Source organism: Arachis ipaensis, chromosome B4 (genome assembly GCF_059453495.1).
Source record: "Arachis ipaensis isolate K30076 ecotype BB chromosome B4, ASM5945349v1, whole genome shotgun sequence".
Taxonomy (NCBI): domain Eukaryota; kingdom Viridiplantae; phylum Streptophyta; class Magnoliopsida; order Fabales; family Fabaceae; genus Arachis; species Arachis ipaensis.
The window spans coordinates 12065968-12090525 of NC_142439.1; the positions used below are offsets into that span (position 1 = coordinate 12065968).

Sequence of the window (24558 nt, forward strand, 5' to 3'; positions counted from 1 at the left end):
TAAAAAAATTTGATTTCAAACATCTATTTAACATTTTTTTATTTTTACTATTTACTCGAGTAAATTTGTTCTTTTAGTTTTTTTCTTTCTTTCTAATCAAGAATTGTAAACTTGTTACTTTTTTTTGCACTGATTGATGTTACTTATTTTGTATTTGGATAACAAAAAAAGATATTTATCATCAAATTTTATGGACTCTACGATTTTTTTGGACATATTGATATTGTTTTATTTCCTTTTTAACCTAAGTCCAAATTTCATAACATAAACCTAACTTTTTTGGGGTTCAAATTCCACTTATACCGTTGCAGTAACATTCCAGTAAATTTTCCTACTTTACTCGGTTTCCACATTAATTAACTATTCTTCTGTTATAATTCTCTTGCCAAGTGTCCAATACTTATTGATCGGTCAACCTCCTAAGTCCTAACCACGCTTTTCCCATGCCACCATAGAATACAAAGCGATACTGCCTTGGTACTTGGCAGATGGCCTCTCTATTGATTAGCTGATTTTTTAATGAAAATAAATTTGGGGCTATTCAGCTTCTGTGCCTCGCTCTACGTCTCTAGTCTCTTTATATGAGTTTCAGTTGTGAAAAGATTAGACGGAAAGAAAGATCATAGAAATGAAGAAAGTCATAGCAGCCACAAGCCGAAAGCGTAAACAAGATCGCTCTCGCGCAAACAAAGAACAAGTTCCTGATGATGAACCTGTATCAGTCAAAGCCTCAGGTAAGAAAGGTTCTTCTACACAAGATAAGTCCTTCAGTTTCTCCCTTTCAGATCCAGACGTCCTTGATTGCCCCATTTGCTTTAATCCTTTCACCACTCCAGTCTATCAGGTATCTTATCCTCTACTTCTCTCTTTATTCCACTGTGAAATGGAAGTTATGATCCAATGACTTTATTTTCATTTCCATTGTGGTTGTAAATCAGTGTGAAAATGGTCATGTTGCTTGCTCTGTTTGCTGCTCGCGCATTCTTGAGAAAAAGTGTGCCTCCTGCTTCTTGCCAATAGGTTCCATTCGTAACAGAGCCTTGGAGAAAGTTCTGGAATCTGTTAAAGTGCCATGCGCTAATGCCGAATACGGTTGCACGGAAACACTCCGTTACAGTGACAAGTCTGGCCACGAATCCCAATGCAACTTTGTCCCATGCTCTTGTCCACACTCAGATTGTGACTTCGTTTCATCATTCTCGGATCTACCCGCCCACTATAGAACTGAGCATGGTTCGTCTGCCAGCGCCGGAGTGAGGTTTTTGTACGATAAGCCTTTCAAGGTCACACTGAATTCTGATGATGACGATGATGACGTCACTATACTTCAAGAAGTGAATGGTGGAAAGTTGTTCATAGTAAAGAATTTTGTGGCGGGTCTTGGAAATGCTGTCAGTGTTTTCTGCATTCAGCCAGAGTTATTGCCTAACTATCGGTGCCAAATTTCGGCCAAGTCAAATGGATGCAGTCTGGTGATGAATTCTTTTACAAAAAACACTCAAAACTCTGCTATGGCGACTATTCTTTCATCAAGGTTTCTGCTCATTCCAACTGATTATTTTGGTGCCGGTCAACCTCGCGCTTTTGAAATTTGCATATTTAGGTCATATGAGTAGAAGATGTTTTAGTGTTACTCAGCCTTTTTATGTTTTTTGTTTATTGCATTGGGAATGAGAAGACTTTGAATGCAGATATTATATCCAATGTATATTATCTAATCAGATAATGAGAACTTATATATATGACTACACTATTTTCAAATAATAGGATACTCTCTCTAGACATATATTGAGTCCAAATATCTAGTATCTAATCTAATAATATAGGAAGCTTATCACCTATTCCATGGTACGAATCTGTAACTTTTTCGGTCCAACTTATTTAATCATTCAGATTTAATATAAAAAATATTGTGAAAAATATGTTGTGAATGTGCAATTTGAGTGGTTTATAGGTGGTTTTTAACTGGTAGTTCCCTTATTCAATTTTTCTCTGATAACATTAACACTTGTAGAAAGATTTTTAAGACTTCTTTATGAGTCCAGTCATAGTTAAATAAATTATGCGAACCAAAACTGCGTATCACCTAATCTTTTTTTAAACGGGTCTTAAAACTTTTACAATATTAGCAATAACATATTGATTCAAGTAAAATATTAATATAAAAGACTGTGAAATCGCGTGAAATTAAAATATACTAATTTAAACATATATATATTTTGCTTCATTTAGTTTTTGTATAATCTCTAAAAATAACGTAATATATAACAATTAGAATAAGACTCTCACAATGGTAAATTTGAACTTAAGATTTCATATGTTTTTTTTTTAATTTTACATTATAAAAGTATTATTAGTATTTTATTTAAAGTCAAATAAAAAATATTTACATATTTGCTTACGTTAATTTGTGTATAATGTAACAAATAATTTTTATATTTAAATATAAAAAGATAACTTTAAATCATGGATATATTTTAGAATTTAACTGATACGTACAAAATTTTATATGTGCATTTAATCACAAATACCACATCATAAAAAATAATTACTATTTTTATTGATCGCGTGAATGGTTATCCAAAAAAATAGATGTTGGTTACACGAATGTGCAAAACATTTTATGCTGTCCGAGTATTAAAAATTAAATTCTATATTTTTTTGGTTTAATTATTTTGTCGATCCTTATAGTTTGAATTTTCAATTAAGTCCATATACTGTTTTTTCTTTTCGATTGAGTCATTATACCATATCAGATTTTATAATTAAGTCATTGTCGTGACAAAAATACTAGAATTAACATAATATTCAGAATGAATATGCCCAATATTTGACTTAAAATTTTATATAATTTAACAAAATATTCTATTAATTTTAACGTTTTTGTTACGGTAAAGACTTAATTACAAAATTAGTATTTTTGTTCATAATGTTATTTTTGTCCATATTGATTTATTTGTATTTTCTAGTGTTTTTATATAATAGATAATATAATTATCTAGTATACTCAATTATAAGTAGATAAATTTATTTTTATTTGTTGGTGTGAATATTTTTTTAAGATAATATTCTATGGTGTAATTTTAAATTTTAAAATTTTTTTAGTTTATGTTTGAAAATAATTAAAGAAAAGAGTTAAGAAAAATGATTGAGAATAAAAATACAAAAAATATAATATAGAAGTATAAATAAACTTTATTAATCATAATATATTAGAATGTATACTAAATAAGTATTTGTTGTTGTGTTAAAGCTAAACATACTTAGAGATATTTTAAATAATTTATTTGATCCAGAAGATATAAAATAGACTAATATTGATAAAAGTGTTATTAAATATGTTTAAGTAAATCTAACATTATATATTCTGAATATTTATAATTAAAAGTTGTTATTATAGCTATTTTAATTAAATATTAATTATATTTAACTATCATATTTTAATTCAATTGAGATGATAAGTATGAAATTTAATTGATTAGTGGTATATTATAACGGATTTAAATTTTAGAGTAAAGTATCATTTTTGTCCTCAACGTTTGGAGTAAGTTGCAAAGTTGTTCCTAACGTTTCAATCGTCCTATTTAAGTCCATAACGTTTCAAAACTGACTCAATGTTGTCCTGCCGTTAGGGATCCGTTAATAGGATTGACGGCGGGACAAAATTGAGACGATTTTGAAACGTTAGGGACTTAAATAGAACGAAAATATTGGGGACAAAAATGATACATAAAAATAAATTTTAATTTTATCCTTCAATAATATCAATTTTTTACTATACATAGTATCCAATTTTTTTTAATCACATCTAAGTAAATTACATTTAATCATATTACTTTTATTTTAAATAAATTATTTTTTTATAATTTTACTCTTAAAAATTTTTAGTTATCATCAAACGTTTGTAGAATGACTAGTATATAAACTTGCAGAAAAGAAAAAAATAATATATATACAATAAAATATAAATTATACCTTTTGTCTCTAATGTATCAAAATTCTTTAAAATTATAAAAAAATAAATTTATTTAAAATAAAAGTAATGTGATTAAGTGTAATTTATTTAGATGTAATTAAAAAATAATTGAATACTATCTACAATAAAAAATTAATATTATTGAAAGATAAAATTAAATTAAAATTTATTTTTACGTATTGTTTTTGTCCCTAACGTTTTTGTCATATTTAAGTCCCTAACGTTTTAAAATCGTCTCAATTTTGTCCCGCCGTCAATTCTATTAACGGATCCCTAACGGCAGGACAACATTGAGTCAATTTTGAAACGTTAGGGACTTAAATAGGACGATTGAAACGTTAGGGACAACTTTAAGACTTACCCCAAACGTTAGGGACAAAAACGATACTTTACCCTAAATTTTAAAACTATTGATGATAAATGATACTCATAAATAGATACAAATGTTTTAAATATTAGAATTTATATTTTTTAAATCATTACTAGGTTGAAATTTATTTATTTATTGCTTAAAAAATTATTGATAACTTTTCCAAACAATTAAGCCCGTTATTGAAAGCCAGCAATCCAAGGAGCAGCGAACCTCTTATAACTGCCCATTTATGTCATTTAATGTCTAATTTAGAGGATTTTATAGAGTCTTTTAAAAAGTTGCTAAACGATAAAATTAATATGGAACCTTTTGCTTATTGGAACAGTCATGTTCCATAAAAGTATTTGGAACACCTGATAATTTTCCAATAATAATATAATAGCAAAGTGTGAATAGTTTTGGTTTAACTGTAGCCAGTGGAATTAATTAGTTAAAAAAACAATTTTTTATTATCCTAATTTTTAGAATTTTAAATTTAAAAATAAAAAGAAATTGGTTTATATTATAGTTAGTTTCTTAGACTTTGGTTTAATTTGAATAAATAATTTAATTAAATTTTTTTTAAAAAATAAATAATAAATAATTATATTAAAAATAATTCATAAATAAATTATTTTGTATTTAATTTTTTAGTTCTAAAAGTGTTTATTTTAAAAGAAAAGTGATAAAAAATATTATTATAAAAAATATTATTTTTTAACTTTTTTTATAAATATTTAAATATTTTTAAAAAATTATAATTTAATTTTACGAATTCTATCAAATTTAATATTATATTTTTTTATAAATTAAAAGATAAAAAAATTATTTATAGACCTATTCAAATTAACTATTTATTCCAATAAAAATACTTTTTGCTACGTCATGTCACATGTGATGTGTTTTAAAAAGGGGTGCATATATTTCTTTTTCGAGAAATAGCTAAAATTAGCCATTAAAATCAGCCATCAATATATTTGTGTATAAATATATGTGTGATTTAAGGAAAATGTTATTTATACACTAAAATCAGTTACCAAATATATTTATATATAAATACATGTGTGGTTTAATTTATTTTCAATGTGTATTTATATTCCAACATGTATTTTATACTAATGGCTGATTTTGGTGTACACATAGCATAAGCTGGCAATGGGTAGGGTAGGGTAGGGTTTAGACTCTACCCTAACCCTACCCGCGAATTGAAAACTTTCTTAAAACTCTACCCTATCATATTCGCGGGTTGAGAATCTCTCAACCCTAACTCTACCCGCACCCTAAAATTATCTAAACCCTACCCTACCCGACCTTACCTACAGAAAAATAAAAAATTTTCAAACAAATATAAAATTCAACCATTCCAAATTTCATACATATTAATAAAATAGAAAATAAAAAACTAAGTTCAAATTAAAATTAAAAACAATAAAATCTTAAAGAAATCCAACATAAAATTACAAATAATATGGTCATCAACGAGTTTAGTGATTATTTCAAATATTTATAAGAGGAAGATTGTGAGTTCAACACTCACTTTCTTCACTACATACATAACTTTTACATATATTTTATATAATATATTAGAGGTGCAGGTAGGGTACACCCTAAACCCGTACCCTACCATATCCGCAGGCAAATTCGTATCGTACCCTACCCTACCTAGGGTAGACAACCCTATCCGAACGGGTTTGTTCGGGTTGGGTACCCGTGGGTAGAGTATATATTGCCAGCCCTAACGTAGCATAACCTGTGGTTTAATTTATTTTCAATATGTATTTATATTTCAACATGTATTTTATACTAATGGCTAACTTTGGTAACTGATTTTAGTGTATATATAGCATAATCCTTCCTTTTTATTTTCATTTTTACAATGGATGAATTGAAAAACAACACTGCAACTAGTCTTAACTGAAAGGAGTGAACACCCATTGGGTTTCTACTACCCCGCGAAACCCCTCGTTAGACGTTACTGCATTTACTTTTTTCATTCAGCTTCTTAGCCTCTCTTTCTAGCGACGAGTGTCTATACATGAGTTTGAGTTATGAAGAGAGTAGACAGAATGAGATCATAGAAACGGTGAAAGCACAAGTCTCTAAAGCTACTAATGCAAAAAATAATAACAAACTTGTCACAGTCAAAGCAACAAGTAAGAAAGCTTCTTCTGTTGAAGATAGGTCTTTCAATATCTTCCTTTCAGACCTAGACGTCCTTGATTCCTTAATTTGCTTTGATCGCCTCATCATTCCAGTCTATCAGGTATGCTTCTTTCTCTCTCTCACACCTATTTTAAAACTCATCTGTTCTTGTCTAAATCTTATGCACGTTTTCATGTATCAGTGTAAAAATGGTCATATTGCTTGCTCTGTTTGCTGCCGTCGCATTTTTAACAAGTGTGGCTCATGCTCCTCCTTACTAATTAGTACGAAATATTGCAGAGCCTTGGAGAAAGTATTAGAATCCGTTAAAGTTTCATGTCCCAATGCCAAACACGGTTGCAAGGACACATTGCGTTACAGTGCCAAGTGTGGCCATGAATCCAAATGCAAATTTTGTGCCATGTTCTTGTCCACACACAGATTGCGACTCTGTTTCCTTGTTTTTGGATCTACCTACCTACTTCACAACTGAATATGGTTTCTCTGCCAGCGCCGGAGTGAGATTTTTGTACGATAAACCATTCAATGTGACACTCAAGTCTGAAGATGAAACTATTATATTTCAAGAAGACACTGGTAGCAAGTTGTTCATACTCCACAATCTTGTGATCGATCACGGAAATGCTGTTAATGTTTGTTGATGCATTCAGCCTGATTCAATGCCTAAATATCGGTGCCAAATATCGGCTAAGTCGAATGGATGCAGTCTAGATATGAAGTCTTTTACCAAGAACATTCAGAAGTCTATTATGTTCACTATTCTTTTGTCAAGGTTTATGCTGATTCCATCTTATTATTTTGGTGCTACTAGCTAGTAGGGATGGCAAACGGGTCTAAACTCGTCGGGCCGCCTCGCGTAACTTGCCATAAAAGGTGAGTCGGGGTGAAAAATTGGGGCCGTCAAAGAGCAAAAGCCCACCTAACCTGCAACGCTTAAACCGCGAGCTTTGGCGGGCGGGACGGGTTTTTCCGCTGGACTTAGTTTTTTTTGGTACGGGGTATTTTTGTAGTTTTTTTGGGCCAAAATTCAACTTTCCTCAACGCAACTTACAAGAGTATGAAGATGAAAATTGAAAATTGAGTGTTTTGGATTATGTTTATGTTATTTTGAAGACAATATTTATAATTATGTTTTGGATTATGTTTATTTTGTTTTGGAGAGAATATTTATAATTATGTTTTGGATAAAAATTTAGTTTATAATTATGTTTATTAAATTTTTATAATTACAAAAAATTTAATATTTGTGAATATAAAAAATATAATTTTTTATGTTTTTAGAAAATATAAATTTATTAATATGATTGTGAAATTATATATATTATTTAGTATTTTTTTTTTGGTAAACCAGCGGGGCCTAAGCCCAAGAAAAGAAAAAAAAAATAACTAGTTGGAGGGTTAGTGCCCCTGTTTACATCATTTATAAAGAGATATTTCATCTCTTCAGGTGGACTATCAATGAAATAAAATTCAAATTGTTTTCTTATACTAGCTTTGGCCAAGTGCTCAGCAGAGGCGTTGCCACTTCTATGTGTGTGCATGACTTTGATCTCCCAAAACTTATCCTTCAGTTTTGAATTTCTCTAACTAAGAAGTTGTAATTTTGGCTTTTTCTTCCTTTACTTATTTCTTTGTAAACTTCCAACGAATTAGTATCGATAATTATTCTCCTCATCTCCAAGTCCCATACTATATTGAGGCCATGAAAGATACCCCATAGTTCTGCTTGGAAGGCGTGATAATTTCCCAAATTTGCTATGAATCCTCCTACCCAATCACCTTCATGAGTCTGGATCAATCCACCACAACCTGCCGTCTTCATACTTTTTATTACTGATCCATCTGTATTCAGTTTCACCCATCCAATAGGGAGAGATTTCCATTCAATTTTTGTCTCTGCTATCACTTGTCCTCCTTTTTTCATGTTCAATTTCTTGAAAGCTTTCTTTGACTGATATATGACATTTCTAATGATCAAAACAGCATTTCGAGGTCTATCAAAAGGTGAGGAGTGAACTTCTTGGTTTCTCCATTTCCACAAATACCAACAAGTAATAAAGAATCCGTCTTTCCAAGAAAAAAGAGAAGATTTATCAATATTATTCTCCAGATTTAGCACTATCCAGTTATAGAGATCCGTGCCATAGAAAGTGGCTGTCACTGCTGAATTGATAATCTATTTCCATATGATTGCTATTTTAGGATAGTCTCTCATCACATGAATAATAGTTTCTTACTGGCTCCTGCGACAATTGGGGTTTGTTCCCATGAATTTTGCTTTTCTACTTGCTGTAAGTAATCAACCATGAGCAAGCTGCCATATAAAAATCTTCACTCGTTCTTGTCCCTTCCACTTCCATATGCTGCTCCATCTTATGTCATTATGAGTGTTATTGATCGGGGACAATTTCTTATAGGCCGAGGCAATTGAAAATATACCATTAGGTGTATGATTCTAGCATATCGAATCCGTGCTACTTTCATTGGGAGGAGGGATGGATTTAATTTTATCAATAATTAATGATGAGAGCAAATGACTAAGTTCCCTGAAATTCCAGTTATCATTCTGATTTACATATTTTGAGACAGTTTCATTCTCTTTTTTTCTTGGGATTGGATTGATGACAGCTCTGATTAAGGAATTTTCTTCTTTTACCCACTTGTAATACCAGAACAAGGTGCTTTTGCAGTTTCCAATAATTTTGTGGCAACTGTCTTGTAATTTATCCCATAGTTTTGTCATCTCTTTTCAAAGAGAAAAGTCATTTGTTCTGTAGGATCTTCCAACCTCATCTTCCCTTCCTTTTATATATTTATTGTATATTACTTGTGCCTAGAGAGAGTCCGGTTCAGTCCATAAATTCTAAATCATCTTCATAATGAAAGCATCATTAATAATGTCTAATTTTCTCATTCCAATACCCCCCATTTGTTTTGGCAGACACAAAGTATTCCAGCTCACATGGTGCATTTTTTTCTGGCCTTGTACTTCTCCCAAAATGAAGCTTCTTTGCATCCTCTCTAATTGTTGACAGACCCCTTTAGGTATTCTTAAATGCTGCATGTCAAAGTTTTGAAGTGGACATAGGATAGTCTTTGCAATATTAATTCTTTCCGCTAAGAATAAACATTGAACTTTCCATCCTTTTACTTTACTTTGCATTCTATCAATCACATTCTTGAACTTTTCTTTACCTTTTCTATGGTTTGTTAGTATAGCACCCAAGTACCTTCCCAAGCTTTGTTATTCTTGATAATGGCACAAATCAACGATGGCCTTCTGATTTGCTCTTCCTACATTGTTAGAGAATAAGATACGCTAATTTTCATATCAGACATTCGACAAAACTCTCCCATACATTCCAAGATGGTTTTCTCCTGTTCCTTGCTAGCTTCCCCAAAAACCAAAAGATCGTCAGCAAATAGGAGGTGTGAAATATGTGACCCTTCTCTGCTTATTTTCATCGGTCTCCATTGTTCCATCTCTACCTTCTCCTCTATCATTTGAGAGAGACGGTCCATAACAATAACGAAAAGGTAAGGAGACATGGGGTCTCCTTGTCTTAAGCCTCTGGTTGGGTGAAATTTCTTCGTTTTTCCTCCATTCCAAAGCACATTATACGAGACCGATTGTACACACCCCATGATTAGGCTGGTAAAGGATTCTCCCAGACCAAAGTCAATCAAACACTGTTTAAGAAATCTCCATCTAAGCCTATCATACGCCTTTTCAAAGTCATGTTTAATAGCCATAAAGTCGTGTTTACCTTTTGTCTTCTTCATCACATGTATAAGCTCTTTCGCAATCAATATATTATCATGAATCTTTCTCCCGGGAACAAAACTTGATTGAAAAGAGGCAATTATGTCTGTTAGAGCTGTCTTTAATCTCTCAACTATGATCTTAGAAATACATTTGTAGCTCACATTGCATAGAACAATTGGCCTGAATTGTGTGATATACTCCAGGACTTTCACTTTTAGTATAAGTGTTATAAAAGTAGAGTTAATCCCTTTTATTAGTTTCGCGTCGACCCAACAATCTCTAACCAGCTGCAAAACGCTGTCTTTGATGATTCCCCAGTGCTCTTTGTAGAAAAGAGATGGAAATCCATTTGGTCCCGATGCTTTAAGAGACCCAATGTTGAAGATTGCATCTTGAATCTTCCTCTTCGAAGAGAATTTTATACAAGCTCCTCCCTATCTCATCTTCTAATATGGGGTAATCAAAACTACAATAAAAGCTAGCAGAGCTATAATTTTTTTCAGAGTACAAGGCCCGAAAAAAATCAACTACATGCTTGTCAAACATCTCATAATTCTCTATTCAATCACCTTCTTGATTCTTTAGCTTTAAAATTTTATTTTTTCTCCTTCTGATGACTGTCCTAGTATGGAAATACTTGGTATTACGATCACCATCTACTAGCCATTGGTCTCTTGATTTTTGCATCCACATAGTTTCTTCCTTATCCAGGATATCTTCCAGCTCCTTCCTTAGCTCTCTTTCCAAATCATCTAAGAACGGATTCTTACCATAAGAGGGAACCCTTTGAATTCCACCAAGTCTACTCAAAATCTTTCTTTTTTGTTTTTCGATGTGTCCGAATACCTTGTTGTTCCATATTGCCAGATCCTTCATAAGTAGATTCAGCGCACTATTGAGATGAGTTTGCCCATTTCATTGGTGGGCTTAGCCCGTCAACCCGCCAATCCGCAATTAGATGGAGTGGGTGAAATTTTAGGACTGTCTCATTAGACGGAACGGAACGAATTAATTTGTCAAAGAGCAGACTTCTAATGGAACGGGACGGTCTTCCCTACTTGTCATCCCTAAGTACTAGTGAACCTTACAATCTTAAAATTTGCATATGTAGGTGACCATTTCAGACGTTTATATTTGTAATGCTCTAAGACAATAGTAGTTGAGACCTACTTACTTATTATATAAATTTCTATATATGAGTTATTCTCTTAGAAAGAATAAAAAAAATTATACATGAAAATTTTCACTATAGATAAAGATCTGTACACACTAATATATATTATGTTCTATTGTCACTAATATATATTATGTTCTATTGTCATTTATACTTTTTTTTTTGTTGCTAAGAATAATTTTTTTAGTGTAGTAGTTGATAATGATTCTGTATGTTATGTGACATGACTCTTTTAATTATGTAATAAAAAATAAGAGTTAAATTATTAAATTTGTTAAATTAAAACAACAAACTTACAAATGACAATGTCTATTCATTTTTTTTTCAAAATTTACTTTGAACGTTCTAACAAAGGGTGAACAAAAAAAAACTTCATTTACTTAATTTGTTAAATTATTAAATTTTTTTAATTTAATAAGTTTAATAATTTAATTTTTATTTTTTTATTATATCATAAAAATAAGAGTAAAGTATCGTTTTTGTCCCCAACGTTTGGGGTAAGTCCCAAAGTTATCCCTAACGTTTCAATCATTCTATTTAAGTTCCTAACGTTTCAAAACTGACTCAATGTTGTCCTACCGTTAGGGATCTGTTAACAAAATTGACGGCGGGACAAAATTGAGACGATTTTGAAACGTTAGGGACTTAAATAAGACGAAAACGTTGGGGACAAAAATGATACATAGAAATAAATTTTAATTTTATCTTTCAATAATATCAATTTTTTACTATACATAGTATTCAGTTATTTTTTAATCACATCTAAATAAATTACACTTAATCATATTACTTTTATTTTAAATAAATTAATTTTTTTATAATTTTACTCTTAAAGATTTTTAGTTATCATGAAATGTTTGTATAATGACTAGTATATAAACTTGCAGAAAAAAATAATATATATACAATAAAATATAAATTATACCTTTTGTCTCTAATGTATCAAAATTCTTTAAAATTATAAAAAAATAAATTTATTTAAAATGAAAGTAATGTGATTAAGTGTAATTTATTTAGATGTAATTAAAAACTAATTGAATACTATGTACAGTAAAAAAATTAATATTATTGAAAGATAAAATTAAATTAAAATTTATTTTTATGTATCGTTTTTGTCCCTAACGTTTTCGTTCTATTTAAGTTCCTAACATTTTAAAATCGTCTCAATTTTGTCCTGCCGTCAATTCTGTTAACCAATCCCTAAGGGTAGGACAACATTGAGTCAATTTTGAAACGTTAGGGACTTAAATGGGAGGATTGAAACGTTAGGGACAATTTAAAACTTACCCCAAATGTTAGGGACAAAAAAAATATTTTACTCTAAAAATAACCACATCACACAATAAGATATCACCTAATAGAAATAATAATAAAATTTAATATTAATATATATAAATAATTCAATAAAAAATTAAAATATATATTTAGTTATCGTATAAAAGTTTATACTTTCGTCTATTTTTTTTTTATATCATTTCTTCCAAGTGGATGTGTTGGACGTTAGGAATCAGCAACCCGACATTCTCATTTTCACGTTGACAAGGCAAGTGCATATCATATTATCATTTCGTTTTTTTTTTTTTGGTATGACTATCATTTCATTTTTATAATAAATGAACAGTGGATTTATCCATAAATACTCTATTAAATAACAAATGTTACACTATTTATTGTATTTTATATTAATAACATAGATTTAGAGTTTTGAATTTAAAAATTAAAATTAAAATTTTTAGAATTTAAAATTTAAAATTTAAGAAATAAATTTTAGAATTTAAAATTAGATAACGTTTGAAAGAAAGAAAGAGATTAAGAGACTTTGTCTGAGAAATAGAGATTGAAATAAAAATAAAGCTCTAATTTAATTTGCACAAAAAATAAAATTAGAATTAATTAATTGAAATAGGATATTTTAGATATAAAATATTATTAAAGTTTCAATTTTCATTCCTAAAAAATTTTAATTTGTTATGTCTCTATTTTTTGAAAATACTGAAATATGAAATGTTAGAGAAAAACGCTATCTTGTTCTTCTTTGATTTATTTATTTATTTATTTATTTTGTTTTTGCTTCTTCTGTATGCCAGTTTCGATCCAAGGACCTTATGGTTAAGAGCAATGCTAATAATAACCCTCAAGTTCTTCTTTGATTTATAGACTGCAAAGTGCAAAACTTAAAAGCTTTATTTTTTTGGTAAAACAAAACTTAAAATTTTAATGGGCTTTCAATTACATTGTTACCTTTTGGGCTGAATAGTGAAGTAGAGACCAACGAGGAAGATCCCGGTCCGTTTCTGTTGTTAGGGTTCTTCTAACAAAAAACAAAATAGCTGTTACTCTGTTAGGGCTCTGGCCTCTGAATTGCCCTTTCATGGTAAACGACTAAACGCGATAAGAGAAGTGAAGTAGCAAGAGCAAGAACAAGAACAAAGAGGAGTTCGTACATCGCAGTGCCTCCTCCGCATTTCCGAAAGGTAAGCACATGACAAAAATGCTTCTTTATTTTTTCGCACTGTTACATTTTCTTCCAGTTTTTGATACAATGAAATTCATTATTACAGTGTAATTTTCATGTCGTGTTAGTTTAATTGCTGCTTGATTTCATTTCCGATTTGGGATTAAGCTAGCGTTTGCCTTTGTTTTTGTGATTTATTTGGTTGCTGTGATGAATTTTTTATTTAATCAAAGCATTTGGAATGATGCACGTAAGCTGTTTGATGAAATGCCTCGCAAACAAGATGGGTCATTCCCGTCCCCGTTAGTATTTTAGTTGGTCTGCTGCTGGATTGTACTGTTAGTTGGTAATTGGATTTACTTGTGCTTTTTGAGCTGCCCGGAGATTCATGTAATTTTTCTTCGTTCTTAATGTTCTCAGTGTAATGTAAATTTTCAGATCCCTCAAGACTTAATTTTAGTTTGCTGAGTGAATGATTTTGTGGTTTTTTATTATATGGGACATTAGTCATCTTAATAAAATGGATCAATTATCCTGAACAGTTTTTGGAATGTTATTATGTTAACGGGTTGATATTGTTAGTTTGGATTGAGACAATTTGGACTTATCATGAAGAGTTTTTGGAATGTTATTATGTTAAGATTACGGACCAATTAGTTAGTTGGTCCTGCGAGATTGCCAATGAAAACAGGCTGATTGGTTAATGATTTCTGATTTTCTTTTTCTTTTCTTTTTTTTTTTTTGGGTGATCTCTGGCATGTACGATAGGTTTGCTTGTTCTTTCTTTGGAGGTTCGATCTGTTTCTCTCTTGGATGGTGAATGGGGAATTTGTTAATTTTCCGGTTATGTTTGTTTAGTGATTGGTTGTTTGTATGCAATAGTTATTGCACAGAATAATCCTTGAGGTCATATCTGTCTTGATGAATGGTAATTTATTGAAGTGAAGTTGGACTTTCTTTTCTATATGTCTTGCATTCTTGTATATTCATTCTCTTTTTTATTTTCTTTTTTTTTTTGTTTGAAAATTGTTCTCTCTTGTTTTTGGATCGATAGTATCATTATGATTGCTGTAGTTCATTGCTAACCGGAAGTATATGCTGATAAAATGCAGTATGTGGTGCTCCTATTTAAAAAAAAAATAAACATAAAAGTTTCAACCTAATCCAATAATGCATGTAATTAGATTCAAGTAATCAACCACTCTTGTCAATTTTTGGGAGTTGATGTGTGGTTTGATCACATTTAGGTCAAATAGAATGCTTTTGGACTATATAATATTATCTCCCATTTCTAATTTTAAATCACAATTGAGCGTTGAGGTTAAATTGTTTCAGCAACATTTTCTACCATTTTCTGCATTTCCAGCTTTTTACGATGAACTCTTCTGTATTAAATATTTGAGTGAGAGCATTTATGAATTATTTGTTGTTAAATTCATTAGCTTATTTGTTCATTGCTCAAATTTGTGTAGCCTTGTAACTAAAAAGAGTGGTTCTGATCTTTGGAAACTTTATTGTGATGGGAAATTGCTTCAGGGGGCTATCTTTGTGGTGTAAGTGTATAACAACTTTGCTAAAGGGCATCATTTCTCAATATTTTGATTTGATTTGATGAATCACTGGTTTGATTGAACGAAGACATGAGATTTACCCACCTTTCTAGATTAATTTGCCGCATCCCTCGTCATACATCTAGGCCTTTGCAATGTCGTGCCTTCCAGGCTGATGTTGTTTCTGGAGATTCCAAGGCCAAACCAAAAAGGTACAAAATTCCTCAGTTTTATGATCCTTATGGCCCTAGACCTCCACCTTCAGAAAAAATCATTCAGCTTGCAGAACAGATTGGAGCATTGCCTGAAGAAGAGCGCAGTCAAATTATGCCTATGTTGGTAGAAAGATTAAAGCTTCCAAAGTTGCAGTCAATTTCAACAGATGGCCTGGACTTGGGTCAGCAAGATGGTGCAGCTGGAGTGCAGGTCGAGGAGAAAAAGGCAGAGAAAACGGCATTTGATGTTAAGTTAGAAAAGTTTGATGCAGCTGCGAAGATCAAGGTGATTAAGGAGGTAAGAACATTCACTAACCTTGGACTGAAAGAGGCCAAAGATCTTGTCGAAAAGGTGCCGGCTGTGCTTAAACAAGGAGTCACAAAAGAGGAGGCAAATGAAATTATTGAAAAATTAAAAGCTGTTGGAGGAGTTGCAATCATGGAGTAGAGGATAAACATGTTGTAATGTTGGTCAAGACAAATTTTTCTAGGCCTCCAATGTGTTTTTCTTTTTCTTTTTTTTAAATGTTATAATATTTTTTATGCATGAATGATTGAGGGAAAAGCCCTAATGCATAAATTAGATTCAACATTACGATGTAGACATGTAGTTGTTGAATGATCTATTTGTATCATTTGTTCTTTTGTTAAATTTCTGGTTAATCACTATAGCGCTTATGACTGCCTTACCGGTTTGACATTACTAAATTTTCAGTTGAGCTTTTTTGTAGAAGTTTGAAACTCGTGGTTGACCGAATTTGCATACCATATGCAATGTTTATAGACATAAAACCTAATATCCATGTTTATCAAATTTTGCATACCATACACAAGTTCTGTTTCTTGTTTTGATCTCTATAAAATTTTATTTAGTTTTGTTTTGCTAAAAAGTTTGAAACGTCTCTATTGACAAAATCTAAAATAGAGAAGTTTTAAATTTTATTAGAACAAAATGAAAAAATTATAGAAATCAAAATAAAAGATAAGTATTTTATAGACATTACAATCATATTTAACCAATGTTAATAATAATATCAAACTTAAAATATAAAAGCAAAGGAGTTCATTTATAAAGAATAAATTACTAAATGTGATGTTGATAATTTTATCCAAAAATAATAATAGTTATATTATGTGTATATTAAAAATCAATTACATGTATAAAATATATATTACATGATGATTAATTTGGTGATTGATTTTTACTATGTTTAAAAAAAATCATTTATTAAAACACATGATATATAATTACATGATATCTAATTTAGTAGCAGATTTAACATTTTGACAAAAACATTTTTTTTATATATTTAGTCAAATATTATTTATTTTTAAGAAGTAATTATTAATTGTTCATGATCCACTCCCTCCCCCCCCCCCCCCCTTTTCCCCCCTTCCTTTTTTTCTCTTTCCTTATCTTTTACATGCTACATCTGATATGATATTGAAAATGAAAAAGAAAAAAAAAACATTAGTAAAATAATGAAATTAATTGTTCAGGATTTTGTTTCCTATTTTGATTTCATACCAAATACATCCTTTGTTAATTTTTATCAGTAAAGTTTTGAAGAATTACAGCATGCCACATCTAATAACATGCAAAAGCATGTCAGTGAAAGCAACACAGAAAGAAGAGTGGTGAATTCAAGCAGCATCAGATCTACCTAGAAGAACATTCCCGAGAATCTTAATTCTTAAACAAAAACAAAACAATAAAAAAGGAAAATCTAAAGATGGGGCCATAGAAAAAGGTGTAAGCAGAAGAAGGAAGCACGTGTCAGTCACTAATAATAAATAAACAATTGCATTCGTTAAAGTAACAGATAACTGGGTGTGTCACACTTCAAATCTTAGACGTTAGGGAAAAAATAAAAAAGAAGAACACAGTACAATATTGCAACAGACACATGTACAGTACAACCTGCTTTTCCTTAAAACCTCCGAAACCTTGCTTTCCATTTTACAGTTCTTGAATTTGAATCATTTCTACTTCTCTCTGGCTTTGAGACTGTTAAGAAAAAGGTGAAGTGAAATTAAAAAAGATGGTTTCTTCTGATGGAAGTAGAGGCAGTGTGGGTGGTGGTGGCAACCCAATCAAGAAGGTTCTGGGTTTAGGGTATTGGGTTCAAGGGTTCAGATGCTTCCCATGGCTGGCAGTGAATTTCTTCCTCAAGGATGGACTCAATGTGGACCCTTCAAAACTCCAAATTCTCCTGAATTCAGCTAATCTTCCAATGGTTGGGAAGCCCTTATATGGACTTGTCTCTGATTCAATCTACATCTCTGGCCAGCATCGTGTTCCCTACATAGCCCTTGGAGGTAAGAACCCAATGTCAAATTGAATTCACATACCCTTTTGCTTTTTCTATCTGATTTTTATCACACTAACTCCAAGTTGTGCAATTTGTTAATTGGGATCTTCAATCATTTATTTTTGATTTCTTGGTATTAGGGGGAAGAGAGAGAATAAAAGAGATTGCATTCATGTGATTGTTATTGTCATAGGAATTGACTGAAACCACCTTGGATGTGGTCTTTTGTGGGCTGCTTTGGAAAAGCACTACTGCATAAAGAAAAAAAGGAATGGAAAAAAGCATTAGGATTAAGATTCCTGACTTGAGAAACTATTTGTGTGAAAGAGTTATCTTTGCTTCTCTTTGGCCTTTGTTGGAACTTATTTGACATTATCTCTTAAATTAAATCTGAACTTCGTTGCTGTTTATATTAAGGTCTTTTAATACAGCCAGATATTGCAATGTAATTAGTCCTAATAATACTCAAAAAGGTGTTATGGTCACCTCATCTATTGTTTGCTGCATGGCAGAAAGAGAATTTCCTGGATTCTGGAAACAATCCAGGTTCTGGCCTCAAACACACAACTAATTGATACTAGATTGTAATAAGGCTTCTTAAATCCCACAGGGTTAGCTTTCTTATGAAGGAGATCTGAGGAATCACAATTATTTAGATTCTTGTATAGCACTCTTAGCTTGTTTGTGTCTCTGCGTGATTCATTCCATTTTTCTAATAAGATTAATGTATCTAAACCTACTCTCCTTTTCGCAGTTCTTTCTTATGTATGTTGAGGTAAACAATTAACCAATTTTATGACTAGATTAACCACTTGGCATATCAAGAATTTCTCCCGTTTTCAGTTTTTGGTGGAAATATCTTACTAATTTTTCTAGGTTGTTGAAATCAGAACTGGGGGAGTTGTTCATGATACTTCTATCCATTTATCATCTAAAACTGCTGCCTTGATTTCTATTAGGATTTTTGGGTTGTGCAAGCATCTTCTGTCTTGGATAAAATGTATATAGTTTTCAATTGAATCGATCAAAAGGCATTCGCACTTGTTGCTTTAAGGATAATCATATCTATCTAATCTTTGAATTATTCCCATTGTAGTTTGTTGTTTTTTAAGTTTTTACCGATGATATAACTAATTTCTAAATTCCCATTCATTTGTATATGCAGCTTTCTTGCAGGCATTGTCATGGCTAGTCATAGCAATCTATCCGTCAAGCATGTCGATTTTCACAATATCTGTATACCTCCTCCTTAGCAATCTTGGTGCTTCTATAGCTGAAGTAGCAAATGATGCCATTGTCGCAGAGATGGGTAAACAACCTCCTCCATCAACCAAGAGCTCTCAGTCATCTTCCTCAGGAAGCCTCCAATCATTTGTTTGGATAGCCTCCTCCATAGGAGGAGTCCTTGGAAACCTTGTTGGCGGCATGTTTATTGGCCGGTTCTCCCCACAATCAATGTTTCTCGCCTTCGGATTACTACTCAGTCTCCAATTCTTTATAACCATTTCTGTTTCTGAAAGCTCTCTTGGTCTCCCAAAGAGTACATCTGCAGGGATAAGGAAACAATTCTCACAGCTATTGGTTGCTTTAAGAAAGCCTGAAATCGCTTACTCGATATCTTGGTTCGCGGTATCCTATGCCATTATTCCTGCACTCACAGGAACCATGTTCTTTTACCAGACAGAGTATTTGAAAATCGACTCGTCGGTATTGGGAATTTCAAAGGTGGTTGGCCAGGCAACAATGCTTTTATGGGGGATCATATACAACCAATACTTAAAATCTATTCCATCAAGGAAACTAATATCAGCCATTCAATCCATGATGGCAGTTTTCATGATCTCAGATTTCTTGTTTGTGAGAGGCTTCTATAGACAAATGGGCATGCCCGATTCGCTCTATGTTGTGATGTTCTCTGGATTCTTGGAAGTTCTCTACTTCTTCAAGGTTCTTCCATTCAGTGTGTTGATAGCACAGTTGTGTCCACATGGATGTGAGGGTTCTATAATGGCATTTCTTATGTCTGCTGTGGCACTTGCATTCATTGTAAGTGGATATCTTGGTGTTGCATTGGTGTCATGGATCAATATCACAGGAACTGATTTTTCAAGGCTTCCAATTGCACTTCTGATTCAAGCGGCATGCACATTGTTGCCAATCTTTTGGTCATCTTGCATACCTGATGATCTAAAACCAAAAGACAGGAAGAAAGACTAACATACTTTGTATACTTGTAGCACCTCAAACTATAGGATTCATTTTGAAAAACTTGGTATATTTGATTGCAGAATTCACCAAATAGGAGAATGCTTTGGTGGTTATTATTAATTCTTCTTTTTGTCATTTTTATATCGTGAAAAGTATAAACATTATTACATGGAAATATTAAAAGAAATTCTGATTTTTCTCCCCCTATCTATCATTGGATATTGAAGGGGAGTTTTGGAGTAACGGTTGAGTTGTTCTTGTGTGCTTTACGGGTTTAAGCCGTGGAAATAGTTGCTGTTACTGATGTAATTATCAGGTGCTGCTGTCACTTATATAATTATCAAGTTAGGCGTCGTAAATTATACCTTTTGGGAGTGTGTGGTTCAAGTATTACTTTGTTATTCAGATTTTATTTCTATGGGAATCAAATATACTCAGGGGGAAGGAAGAAATTGAAATGATGGTATTTTGATTCCCTATAATCAAACTTGTTTGGGAATAACTTTTCAAACTTTGAACCAAATATGGGAATATGATATTCCCATCTTAAAATTCGTAGGAATTATTTATAATTCTGCCAATCACACGCACCCTTTGAGTGCGGTCCTTTTTCAATACTGTGTTATTGAGTTACCAGAAGTATATGGTGATAAAATGCAGTATATGGTGTTCCTTATTTGAAAAAAAAAATAAAAATAGAAGTTTCAACCTAATTTCCAATAATGCATGTAATTAGATTCAAGTAGTCAACAACTCGTCAATTTTTTTGTGTTTGCTCAGTAACCGGCTGTTTTGTGCTCTCCTGCATTTGGAGTTGATGTGAAGTTGGAAAAGTTTGGTGCAGCTGTAAAGATCAAGGTGATTAAGGAGATAAGAGCATATTCACTAATCTTGGAAGAGGAGTCAAATGAAATTATTGAAAAATTAAAAGCTGTTGGAGGAATTGCAATCATGGAGTAGAGGATTAACATGTTGTAATGTTGGTCAAGACAATTTTTCTAGGCCTCCAATGTGTTTTTCCTTTTTTTAAAGTGTTATAATATTTTTTATGCATGAATGATTGAGGGATAAGTCCTAATGCATAAATCAGATTCAACATTACCATGTAGTTGTTGAATGATGATGTATTTGTATCAATTGTTCTTTTGTTAAATTTTCTGGTTAATCACTATATCGCTTATGACTGCCTTACCGGTTTGACATCATTAAATTTTCAGTTGAGCTTTCTTATATAAGTTTGAAAGTTGAAACTCGTGGTTGATATACCAAATTACCATATGCAATGTTTACAGAGGTAAAACCTAACATCAATATTTACCAAATTTTGCATATCATATGCAAAATATCTGTTTGTTGTTTTGATCTTTGTAAAATTTTACTTTTAGTTTTAATTTGGTAATAAAATTTAAAATGTACCTATTGACAAAATCTAAAATAGAGGCTCTTAATTTTATTAGATCAAAATTAAAAAAAAAAAGAAAAAGTGTATAGAAATCATAATAAAAAATAAGCAATTAACCTTTACATCTAAGTCATTTAACTAACTAATTCCAACCAAGTAGTTTTAACCTAATTTACCTCCACGTGCCACTACCTCTAACAAACTTTTAATTTAACGCGCGAATATATATAACTGCTTTTTTATGCGGATTTCGTTTTCTTTTTCGAAAATTTTCAACGTTTTCTGTGTTTTCTATATTCTTTACATTTTCTACATTCTTTTTGTTCTCTTCCTTCTCTGCGTTCTCTTCTTTTTCTGTGTTTTCTGTGTTCTTTTTGTTCAAGACCAATGCTATTTTATTTGATTTGAAGTTTTGAAACATTTCGTTTTCGAAGACAATGAATGATTCAAGTTCATACGATCAATTGAATTAGGGTGAATTGGATTATTGTTTTGAATCGAATCAAGTGGCTGAGGTGTGATTCAAATCTAGTTAATGTAGTTTGTTAGTAGTTTATGATTTTGTGGTTGAATAATTTTGTTTTTGTTTGTAAAAATTAATGTTCATTGTTGATGGTTTGAATTTGAATGTAATATAAAAGTTTTGAATCTGAATTATTATTTTAATGAATCTGTTTTGTTCCCAATTTCGGTGCATTTAGAATTATAATTTGGTTTATTTTAAAAATGCTTTCAGTGTATTTATAAGTTCAGACTGTCAATGCAAATTGGATTATTTTGAATCGAATTAAATGATTGGGGTGCAGTTTAAATCTAGTTAATCTAGTTTATTAGTAGTTTATGATTGTTTTTGTTTGTGAAAATTATTATTCATGATTGATGGTTTGAATTTAAACGTAATATAGGAGTTCTATTCAACTCATAAATCGAATTTACTTCATTGGAATTACTATGGTGGTGTAATTCGAATTATGAGGTGCAATAATACTACGGACTAATTAAAAACTATTTGTATTGGATTATTATAGATGGGTTAATATCATGAGTATTTTGAATTCCATTCTTTGGTATTTTGATTTTTATTATTTTTTATTAATTCGAACCATATTGATTTTATTTAGGGGCAATGCTACGGTGATGATGCGTATTTTTTTTATCATGTGATGAATGGAGTTGGCATGGTAATAATAAAGACACGTTAGTATAATATCTTATAACATTTATTAATTGTGTTTTGTTTAACCACTTTAGTTAATTATGGGGGTGATGGCCATTATTGATGAGTTCTGAAGATGCACTTATTTGTTGGTAAAAAAAATGTGGAGCACATGTTATAACCCACAACAAAATAAATCAGAGGGGTGAGCACGGATAGCGGGTATCTGATTACCGAACCCGAATCGAACCAATTGAATTGATTCTGGAACCAAACCAAACCAATAACCTTTGTTAGTGATTGATTCGGATATCAGTTCTGGGGGTGCGAAATTCGAACCAACCCGTAAACTCGATCATATATTAATTAAATAAAAAAATAAAAATATATATGGCCTTTTAGTGAGATTATTCACTATTAATATGTTTGGATTTTAATGAGTTTAGTTTTTAATGTATTTGGTATTTAACATGTTTAGATTATTTATATTAATGTTACATGTTTATTGTACTTATTGAATTTTTAAGATAAAAATTTGGTTTTTTTATGAATTTCAAAGTCATCGGATATCCAATTACTCGAACCGAACCAATCCGTTCTTAATCGGTTTGGTTTGGTTTGGGTACATGCACAAAAAAATACAAATTCAAACCAAACCGAACCAATTATATTTTGATCGGTTCGATTCTAATTTCACCTTAAACCCGAACCAAACAGACCCATGCTTATCCTTAATAAATCACTCCAGAACACATTAATAATAATAATAATAATAATAATAATAATAATAATAATAATAATAATAATAATTAATAAATAAATAAATAAATAGAGAAATAGTGTAGCATACATAATTGTTATTAATATTATGAATATTGGGGATCCAACAGGTATTATTATATCTTATTTAACTATTTTTTTATTATTTTAAAAAAATTATATTTTTTAAATTGTAAAATTGATGTTATTAAATAAAAATAAAAATAAAAATTTTATAAGTTATTTACCATTTCGAAGGTATGAAATAAAAAAATATAAATTAAATAAAGTATGATTAAAAAAATTTAAATTATGTTGTTAAAATGTGCAATAAAATACAAAATCAAGATAAAAATGTATAAAGTAGTTATTTATAAATAAATGTTATTAAATTTATTTAAAAATCAAGATATTTTATTTGAAAATATTATAGGTTATTCTATTGTGCTCATAGTTGAAAATTTTTGTTGAAATAACTTCTCTATATTTTGTTTTTTTTTTTTTGAAAAATAAATTTAAATTGAGATAAATACTTTTTGATATTTTAAATTCATAAAAAATAGTCACCAAAAAAATTCATAAAAAATAAATAAGAGTGTAACCAACCATAGAAATGCAATGATCAAAATATACACTCTTTTTTTTTTTAATTTAAAATATCAAAAAATATTTATCACAATTTAAAATTTAATTCAATACAATTTAAATTTATTTTTCAAAAAAATCTGAATACAAAAAAGTTATTTCATTAAAAATTTTTAATTATGACCACAATAGAATAACCCATAATATTTTTAAATAAAATAAAGGTTAATACATATTTTTTGTTCCATGTATAAGGATGCCATCAAAATAACTTTCTAAAAAATATACTCAAATATGAGTTACTTAAGCCACATTTATTTTTTCACTTACAAAGATTACTTTATTTATTTAACAATCATAATTTTTTGTCCATTTTTTATTAACCAAGATTGGCACACAAGTTTTATACAAAACTTGTCGAAAAAAATAATTATACATTAATTTTACAAAATTAGATAAAATATGTATGCACGTATACAAAGAGT

At 30.6% G+C, this 24558-nt stretch overlaps 4 protein-coding genes across 5 annotated transcripts; all 4 read left to right on the forward strand.

Annotated features, from left to right (window-relative positions):
* The first annotated feature begins 551 nt into the window (after window positions 1-551).
* LOC107637599 (E3 ubiquitin-protein ligase SINA-like 10) lies at window positions 552-1764 on the forward strand. Its single transcript, XM_016340995.3, has 2 exons — window positions 552-844; window positions 939-1764. The coding sequence occupies exons 1-2, from the start codon at window positions 629-631 to the stop codon at window positions 1614-1616; spliced, it is 894 nt and encodes a 297-aa protein (XP_016196481.1). The 5' UTR covers window positions 552-628; the 3' UTR covers window positions 1617-1764.
* Window positions 1765-6363: 4599 nt separating this feature from the next.
* Window positions 6364-7132, forward strand: LOC107636087 (E3 ubiquitin-protein ligase SINA-like 4). The gene is made up of 3 exons (XM_088484375.1): window positions 6364-6591; window positions 6673-6826; window positions 6912-7132. Exons 1-3 carry the CDS (start codon window positions 6364-6366, stop codon window positions 7130-7132), a joined length of 603 nt encoding a protein of 200 aa, XP_088340501.1.
* Window positions 7133-13716: 6584 nt separating this feature from the next.
* On the forward strand, window positions 13717-16303 carry LOC107638947 (uncharacterized). 2 transcript variants are annotated; one of them, XM_016342345.3, is made up of 2 exons: window positions 13717-13905; window positions 15423-16303. In XM_016342345.3, exon 2 carries the CDS (start codon window positions 15527-15529, stop codon window positions 16097-16099), a length of 573 nt encoding a protein of 190 aa, XP_016197831.1. In that variant the 5' UTR covers window positions 13717-13905; window positions 15423-15526; the 3' UTR covers window positions 16100-16303. The 2 variants fall into 2 exon arrangements, with proteins under 2 accessions (XP_016197831.1, XP_016197832.1); XM_016342346.3 differs by having other exon boundaries at window positions 13728-13905; window positions 15359-16303.
* A 1169-nt stretch (window positions 16304-17472) lies between these two features.
* On the forward strand, window positions 17473-20382 carry LOC107638946 (Major facilitator superfamily protein). The gene is made up of 2 exons (XM_016342344.3): window positions 17473-17970; window positions 19129-20382. Exons 1-2 carry the CDS (start codon window positions 17694-17696, stop codon window positions 20178-20180), a joined length of 1329 nt encoding a protein of 442 aa, XP_016197830.1. The 5' UTR covers window positions 17473-17693; the 3' UTR covers window positions 20181-20382.
* The last annotated feature ends 4176 nt before the right edge of the window (window positions 20383-24558 follow it).